This window comes from Nerophis ophidion, linkage group LG03 (genome assembly GCF_033978795.1).
Source record: "Nerophis ophidion isolate RoL-2023_Sa linkage group LG03, RoL_Noph_v1.0, whole genome shotgun sequence".
NCBI classification, from domain to species: domain Eukaryota; kingdom Metazoa; phylum Chordata; class Actinopteri; order Syngnathiformes; family Syngnathidae; genus Nerophis; species Nerophis ophidion.
Genome location: NC_084613.1, coordinates 18,299,867 through 18,309,209, shown reverse-complemented (window position 1 = coordinate 18,309,209; position 9,343 = coordinate 18,299,867). Strand labels below are relative to the sequence as shown.

The following is a 9,343-nucleotide window of genomic DNA, read 5'->3' as shown; positions in this document are numbered from 1 at the left end:
GTTGTAACTTTCAGCTCAACTTATTTATTTAACTTAACCTAATTTTTACTAATTTACCCACTGAAGAGCAGGGAAGCCTACGAACCAGACTTGTAGGGATGAAATAGCCTCTGTGTTTGGACACTTGTACTTGTGCTCAACCATAGCATCTTCTCACGATCAAGTGCTGCCGCCTGGTGTTCATTTGAGGAAACAAAACAATAATTGTAATTGCGTCCCTTCACTATTATTATCGCTATACTGTTATATAAAATATACAACGTTCCACTTAAAAAGCAAAAAACTAAATGTAATTGTCAACAAGCTGACCGCTTCATCGATCACTAATTTCAACTCAGAGATCGACTTTCTTTTCCTGTGACGTCACAGCCAGGGTAAAGTAATCGAGTGAAGAGGCCGGTGAAGACAGAGGCGGGCGACGCTAGCAGGGAGTAAACATGGTCAGTATGAATGAAATGTCGTTATGGTATTTCTCTTAAACATTGTGTGAAGTATTTAATAGCCCCAATAAGCACCTGGTGCTCACTATTTGAAGGTCAACCCGAAATAATCGAGTGGATAGCTTAGTCATTTGCGGCTAAGGCTAGTTAGCAAGCTAGCTCCACTGTGAGTAAGCAAAACAGCCTGACTGGAAGCTTAAGTCAGTTCGCAACCGCGCGGATTAATATATGGGAATTCATCTGTTGTGTGTTTGTAAAATACTCCATTAGTCTACCCTTCGAAGAAAATCCATACGTGCAGCGACCCAGCATAGGTGTGCGTCATCATTTCAAGTAATAGCTGAATAATTAGCAGAAGCTAACAAGTCATGGTGGCTCATTTTGCTTTCGTTTTTACTTAAGTTTAAAATGTATTTCCTACAACTTAGTTATTTATTATCATATTTAGATTTAGTAGCAAATCTAATAAAATTAAGCTAAGCTTATGTAACGTCAACGTAACTGTAGTTATTTTGACTTCTAAAGGGGAACTGCACTGTTTTTGAAGGACGATCACTCACTATCCTTATATAAGACAATCCCATATGTTTTTTAATGCATTCTAAATCAGAAATAAATGCTAGGAAAAGTCATCTAAGAGGAATCTCATCTATTCACCCTGTGAAACCTCCAACGTTTTGTATACATGCTCTTAAAGGCCTACTGAAATGTGATGTTCTTATTTAAACGGGGATAGCAGGTCCATTCTATGTGTCATATTTGATCATTTCCCGATATCGCCATATTTTTGCTGAAAGGATTTAGTAGAGAGCATCCACGATAAAGTTCGCAACTGGAGAAAAGCCATGCCTCTACCGGAAGTCGCAGACAATGACGTCACACGTGTGTGGGCTACTCACATATTAACATTGTTTTTAATGGGAGCCTCCAACAAAAAGTGCTATTCGGACCGAGTAAACGACAATTTCCCCATTAATTTGAGCGAGGATGAAAGATTCGTGTTTGAAGATATTGATAGCGACGACCTAGGATTTAAAAAAAAACAGGTTAAAAAAAACGTGATTGCAATCGCGTTGCATTGAGACGGATTCATATGTTTTTAGAGACATTTACTAGGATAATTCTGGGAAATCCCTATTTTTTCTATTGTGTTGCTAGTGTTGCAGTACCTGATAGTCGGAAGTGTACGTCCACGGCCGGGTGTTGACGCGCAGTGTCTCGGGGAAGTCGACGGCAGCTGTACGGGAGGCACAAGCTCAGCTGATATCCTGTATGTGGCGACTTTTTAACCACAATTTTCTTACCGAAACCTGCTGGTTGACAAGTGGTCGGGATCCACGTCCGCTGTGATCCATAGGAAAGTTTCAACTCCGTGAAATTTAAACAAGGAATCACCGTGTGTTTGTGTGGCTGAAGGCTAAAGCTTCCCAACTCCATCTTGCTACTTTGACTTCTCCAATATTAATTGAACAGATTGCAAAAGATTCAGCAACACAGTTCTCCAAAATACTGTGTAATTATGCCGTTAAAGCAGACGACTTTTAGCTCTGTGTGCGCAGCGCTCATATTTCCTAACAGTCCGTGACACCACGCGTACACGTCATCTTTACAAGACGTTTTCAAGAAGAAACTCCCGGGAAATTTAAAATTACAATTTAGTAAACTAAAAAGGCCGTATTGGCATGTGTTGCAATGTTAATATTTCATTATTGATATATAAACTATCAGACTGCGTGGTTGGTAGTAGTGGGTTTCAGTAGGCAGTAGTTTTCAGAAATTATCAGGTATGACACATAGAATGGACCTGCTATCCCCGTTTGAAATAAAAAAAATCTCATTTCAGTAGGCCTTTAATTATATATGTAATGTAAGACCACGCACATTCATGATTACATATATTTACATATTTTGCTCATTTTAAGCATAGGGTTGTGTAGGGCTGGGCGATATGGCCTTTTTTTAATATTGCGATATTTTTAGGCCAGATCGCGATATACAATATATATTACGATATTTTGCCTTGGCCTTGAATGAACACTTGATGCATATAATCACAACATTCTTTTTCATACTGCATTCATATATGCTACTTTTAAACTTTAATACAGACAGGGAAATCACAACTAAGTCAATTGACCAAAAGTGTATTTATTAAAGTTACTAAGTAATGGCACAAACGTTGAAGTCATTTCCAAAACATAAAGTGCAAGATTGTCAGAGACATTTTAAGTGTCAAATAAAAATGAGCTGCATAATAGGAAATCAAATAGTATTCGTCCTTCACTATGTGGTAGGTTACGATGTACGTTATGAAATTCTCTTCATTCTCTAGTGAGTGACTTTTCAAATGATGCTACAAATTAGCAGTAATGCTACTTTTGGTGGCAACGCTTGTGCCCCACACTTGACAAATTAAAGTTGTCTATTCGACATATTCCCACTTGAAGCCGAACCACCGCCAGACGATGGACCCCGTGCTGTTTTTCTTGGGAATTAATTCTTCCTTCATTTGTTACCTGGTTCGCATCTTCTTTTGCACCTTCGCAACACTACGCTAGCATCACGGCTAACCTTAGCCACGCTGCTACTTCTCTGCTGGACGAGGGCGTATACGTATGTGACGTATGACGTGACAGTATGTGACGTGTGTAAGAACCTGCGCTTACACTCTGTGAGAAGGAGACAAAATAAGGAGTGGGAATAGCCTGTAGTGTAATGCCCGCAGCTAAAAACAACTGCGTAAGAAAATATACTTGAATATTACAATAGTCATTTTGTATATCGCACAGAGAAAAACCCACGATATATCGGCGAGCCCTCTATTCAGCCTATAAAACCTCCAACATTTTATATCCATGTTCTTAATTATATATGTAATGTAGGACCACGCACATTAATGATTACATATAATATTTACATATTTTGCTCATTTTAAGCATAAGGTGGTGTATTAATTTCACAAGCGGCACAACGATCGCTATTTCCTTCAACAATGACCACTTTAGTACAAACGATGATCCAGAATTTGGATATTTTTGAGCCTGAATACAAGGAGGATGAGCTACAAGTTTTAGAAGCTGAGTGGTAAGCATATGCAGAAGTAGCAATATTGCTAAGTGCTATATAAGAAATGCTCAAAATTTGTTGAACGTTCGCCTCAGCCGCAGGTACCCACTATTCCTTTTGCCAAGAGCACCAAATCAAGCTCGCTAGTTAGCTAACCATCGGGCGGGCTTACTTATTTTCGCCTCACTTAGCTCTTTGAGCCACAAGGTTGGCGGCTGTCTACCTTGCAGCTAATCATCCATCCATCCATTTTCTATCGCTTGTCCCGTTCGGGGTCATGGGGGGTGCTGGAGCCTATATCAGCTGCAATAGGGCGGAAGTATTTGGATGATTACAAGCCGGACACTATTAGGTCCGAGCCATTTCTAGTTAGTGTTAGTAGTCAGCGAAAAGGTAGATTATTGACGTGACGGATGTAAAAAGAGGTCACAACACGGGAAGTATATTACCAGTAGGGGCGTGGCTACAGGATAGATGCGATAGATGGGAAAGGTTTTCTGAGTTTTTTTTGCATGCATGTTATAGAATTTTACATGACATTTTATTGATAATAATGATGGCAAACTATCCACAAAAAAAAAAATCTGTGGTCATTACATGGTAAATCTTTTTATGTGACTGAATTTTTTGTGTTTGAATTTTGTGAACGGAATTTTTTTTACATCAGTTTATGCTGACAATTTCAGTGAAAACAATTTTGGGAGAAAAAATGGGTGTGTTTAAAAATTAACTGTTTTGAAGTTCAGAGTTTTACAATGTAGTGTTAAATAATTCAGTTCACAATTTTCAAATGTAAAAATTTCAGTTACACAAATAAAAAAAAAGTCATAATAAAGACACAAATAATTTCCATATGTACCTATGTGTCAAAAAGACAGCCAAAAGAGGTTGGTAGATAATGCATGCAATTGCAGGAAACGTAGTCTTGATTTTCAGAATTTTTTACGGGGTTTGCATGGCAGCACTTCGTGCTAATACAAATGTTCAACTTTTTTTCTCAAAGTGTGCTCACATCCCTGTAATACGATACTCACCTACTGTTCAATGTCTGCTCTCACTGGGATACAGACTGATGGGATGTTTTGTATTTTACCGTTTAAGAATTAATCATAATCCTCACAAAGGGTTAAAAAAAAGGTGGCCGCAAAGAAGCGTTTTTTTTTTACATCTCTTTCTCGTCATCTCTGGGTCTAAGTTGGATGTCAAAGTTGACCAACTTCTTGGTTTATGTCCACATCCTTCTACTATCCAGGTTAGAGGCATTTTTATAACCTAAATATAACTTTTACCTACTCAGAGGTGATGCAGCAGCTTACCTGCTCAGTGTGTCAATATAGCAGCATAAGCTAGTTAGCGGTCTGTGTTTAAAGCGTCTGCATTAGCGATTATAATAAAAATATCGCTCATACTTGGTTAATGTTTAGGTCATGACATGTAAATCGAGTATTGTTGGCGCTATTTTATTTACAGTGCTTTATGAGCGAAATAGTGTACGCAATTAGCTGCATTGTTAGCCACCTTTTACTTGCCGTAATTTATGACTTGGATTGCTTTTTTTTCCTTTTTTTTTAAAGAAAAATGTGTGCTCTTGTCTTGTTTAGGAATTGTGAATGATAGGCGAAACATTTTTTTAAAAGTGCAGTTTCCCTTTTAGATAGAAGTTTGAGCTATAAATAACATGGATGCATGTTTGTTGTGCACTAGTGTTACTCCAGAACAATATTATCAATTATTTAGTCACGTTGGAACTCGAGCCCTCGTTCTAGAACCGCCGGGCGTCGTTTCTGTGAGCAACAGTGTGTTAGAATTGAGGATGATGATGATGCAAGACAACTATGTAAGTGTCGTTGTAGTTTAAATCCAAAAATCTATCGGTCCAAGTGTGGTTCAATGCTTTTTGTTTTCTACCTGCAGTTTCGCAATCAGTATGACAACGATGTGACCGTATGGAGCCCACAGGTACATTTCTATTTCTGTCTGCAATGTTGATTTCAGTGGTGTCAAAGAGAAAATTATGGGTATAATGATTCCTTGTTGGCATTCAGGGTCGTATTCATCAAATAGAGTACGCCATGGAGGCTGTGAAACAAGGCTCTGCCACCGTTGGACTTAAATCCAAAACGCAAGCGGTCCTCGTTGCACTAAAGGTAAGAATATCTTCTCTTACACTCATGTTGTTGATTTTAAAAGTGGACCGCCCAGATCACATGATGGTCTGTTTGCAGAGAGCTCAGTCAGAGCTCGCTGCTCACCAGAAGAAGATCCTCCATGTTGACAACCACATCGGCATCTCCATCGCGGGACTGACCGCAGACGCCAGGCTGTTATGGTGGGTCACATCGGTCTGCTTCTTTAATCCCCCACATCTGTGCGTTTGAAGGATCACACAAAGACTCAATAAGCCGTTCTCCCACAGCAACTTCATGCGTCAGGAGTGTTTGGACTCCAGGTTCGTCTTCGACCGTCCCCTACCCGCGTCACGACTCGTCCATCTCGTCGGCAGCAGTATCCTCACAAGGCAAAAAACACACACAATGCTCCAAATGTGCGCTACTTTACTGGTGGGGGCGGGAGGGTGAAAGGGTCGGCCGTAAAAAAGGCCCATAGCAGTATTATCTCAAATATATATCCATCCATCCATTTTCTACCCTTTATTCCCTTATATCTTTCTCAAATATATCGGTATTATTGTAATGCCAGTATACTGCCCAGCCCTAAACTTAATTATACAAAATTACCATTTTCATCTTCTACCACTACAACTATTTTGTGTCTATTTATAACTCATAAAGTTGTAACTTTCAGCTTAACTTATTTACTTGCTTAACTTAACCTAATTTTTACAAATTTATTTCAAACACAACAAACAAAAAGTACTCTCCGTCTACTCGTAATATATCGACTGAATTCTTGTAAAAAAATATATATATTCTCATAAAATGTTGAAACAATTCTCATTTTCTGAATTTATTCTCATGTTATGGCTTTTGTCTTGTCAAAACTACAATCTTTTTTAGTGAAATTCCAATATTGTTTACCTAATATACCAGCCTTTTTTCTCTAAAAATTGCGTTATTTTCTCATTTAGTTTTACTTTTTCGTGTGGAAATCCATCCATCCATTTTCTATTTTTTTAACTCGTAAAGTTTTAACTTTCAGCTCAACTTAACTAATTTGATTACATTTTTACAAATGTATTTTGAACACAAAAAAGCAAAAGTACTCTTCATGAAACGACATTGTTAATGCAACCAACTTTGCTTCGTAACTTACGCTTTCTTCCGACAAAGAAGAGAAAATAAATCTAACTTTATATCAAAGGCATTTTTTTTATTGATATCGTAATTTTTCGTGATGTATTTTGATATCGTTTTACCGCCCAGCCCTACACTCACAACAATAAACCCACATCATCAAATGTTAATATCTTAAGATGTTATCTGTAGATGTATTTATCAAAATATTTTGTTACATTTATTCCTAAATTTAAAAAGTTGTTGCTTTGTTTGAACTTAAATATTTTTATATCCCAAAAACTCTGGCTTTTAAGCCGCTACTTTTTTCCTACGCTTTAAATCTTGTGGCTTATGAAACGGTTTGGATACTTTATACATTTTCTTTTGCTGACAGCCATAATGCAAATAGTTTAAAAAACTAACAAACAAGCAAAGACACTGAAACAGTGTTTTATTGTTTGTACTGTGGCGCCCTCTTTTGGACGAGTTCATTCACTGCAGGTGTTGCAGTGTTCCATTGGCTAAAGCTTTCAACCAGAAGTAGAAGCGCCATTCCGTAGCGTTCTTCATTTATTGCTCCAAGCAACGTTTGTAAGTGTTATAATATAACTAAAACAATTCCTACTTACTAAACCGTCCCATGTGTGATGTCAGTGGGAATGTTTTAATGCGTAATTTGTATATGCTATCCTAATGTAGTCAAGCTAGCGTCGTTAGCATGAGCTAATACACTAACACATTTACGAGTCTGTGTGTTAGGATTAGTAATTTACAATGGCATTGTTTTATTTTCACAAATTCCTCTGTAAATTCACCAAAACGTCACCGTGGAGATATTCAGTCCGTTTGGCTGATTGGAGAGCTAGCTTCCGCAGCTAGTGGGTCCAAGACGATGACATTTGTTTTGTTTGATCAGTTATGGTATGTGAATAATCAGTTAGACAATCTTTCTGTGTAAATAACTTATTTCACAACGTATATATAAGTGTGGCTTATATATGGAAAATATTTTTTTACCTTGTACATTTTTGTGGGTGGGACTTATATACCGATGCGCCCTATATTTGGGAAAATATTGTTCTTGTAAATTCAATATTTCCTACTAAAATTACGATTTTTTTTTTTCCATATAAAATGACGACTTGTCTTTTCTGACGTTCTGTACTAAAAAGTTGGATTTATAGTTAAATGGCTAGTTTCCATGATTGTAAGTGTCATAAAGAGGTAGCTTAGAACATTTTGACGGGTAGAGCAATTGCACTTAGTTTGTAGGCTAAATGGCTGCCTTTTACAAAACAACATTGGCGTTCATCCTTGACCGACTGTCAGAAACCCAAATCCCAACACAGAGGTATGGAAGGAGGCCCTACGGTGTTGGACTCCTCATCGCCGGTTATGACGTAAGCTCTTCTTCAGTAGATTGTTTAAAAGCCCATCAGCCTTTGGTGACCGAGCGTCTTCCTGTTGTCTCAGGACATGGGTCCTCACATCTTCCAGACCTGCCCGTCTGCCAACTACTTTGACTGTAAAGCCATGTCCATCGGTGCTCGCTCGCAGTCTGCTCGCACGTACCTGGAGAGATGCATGGACAAGTTCCAGGACTGTGAGCGCCACCCGGTCTTCTGACTTATTTAGTTGTTTGCGTTAACCTGGTGAGTAACGACGTCTCTTTGCCGGTCAGGTAATCTGAACGAGCTGGTCCAGCACGGCCTCAGAGCACTCCGGGAGACCCTGCCCTCGGAGCAGGACCTCACCACCAAGGTACCGACCAGCACGAGTGGGCGTGATGTGCTCGCGGGCGGCTGCGTTTAAATTGACCTGTTGACTCTCATTGGTGTTGTAGAACGTTTCCATCGGCATTGTGGGTAAGGACATGGAGTTCACCATCTACGACGACGACGACGTGGCCCCCTTCCTGGAGGGTCTGGAGGAGAGGCCGCAGAGGAGGGTGAATATTATCCAAATTGTCCTGCACGAAAAGAAAAGTTGAATTGCTGTGTACTAACCAAGCCTTTTGTGTCAGATGGCCCCACCCGCCGACGACGACGCCCCTGCAGTTGGCGCCCCCGACGAGCCCATGGAGCACTGAAGTGGGCCACCACTCTTCAGCCTCAAGCCAAACGCTGACGCACTTCCTGTTTCTGACGACCAATGTTCGTGAGGTGCCGCCTGATGAAAACATTCTGCTAGTGCGATCTTTGCTTTTGTATGGCTCACATGTCCAACCCTTCAGAATAAACTCCCTTTTTTTCAATGATTTGGCTGTGAAACGTCAATGAGGACTGCACGTGGAGTCCAGGTATGTCTTTTATTAGACGTTATCAAACGCCAGGAAGAACTTACCAGAAGTTACGAAACAAATCTGTTCAAATCATTCTTGTGCGTCAACATTTTCAGCTTCTGAAGGCAACATCATTACTTTTAATCTTGTATGAAATTTTGTAAGAAGTTAATTGGGATCAATTTTCCCTCCAATTTTTCATATGTGTGACCAAACTCCAAAACTCATTGTGCATTCAGTAGCGCACATGTGAGCGACGGCAGACGTGCACACTGTTATGCGCTTATCTTTTTATTGTATTTTGTGCGCGGCCTAGATTT

General features: G+C 39.4%; 1 protein-coding gene across 1 annotated transcript; it reads left to right on the top strand.

The window, feature by feature from the left end:
- The first annotated feature begins 338 nt into the window (after nt 1-338).
- psma1 (proteasome 20S subunit alpha 1) lies at nt 339-8,999 on the top strand. Its single transcript, XM_061894479.1, has 10 exons — nt 339-440; nt 5,421-5,465; nt 5,552-5,653; nt 5,732-5,835; nt 5,923-6,011; nt 8,072-8,142; nt 8,216-8,345; nt 8,424-8,503; nt 8,586-8,690; nt 8,766-8,999. The coding sequence occupies exons 1-10, from the start codon at nt 438-440 to the stop codon at nt 8,829-8,831; spliced, it is 795 nt and encodes a 264-aa protein (XP_061750463.1). The 5' UTR covers nt 339-437; the 3' UTR covers nt 8,832-8,999.
- Nucleotides 9,000-9,343: the final 344 nt, after the last annotated feature.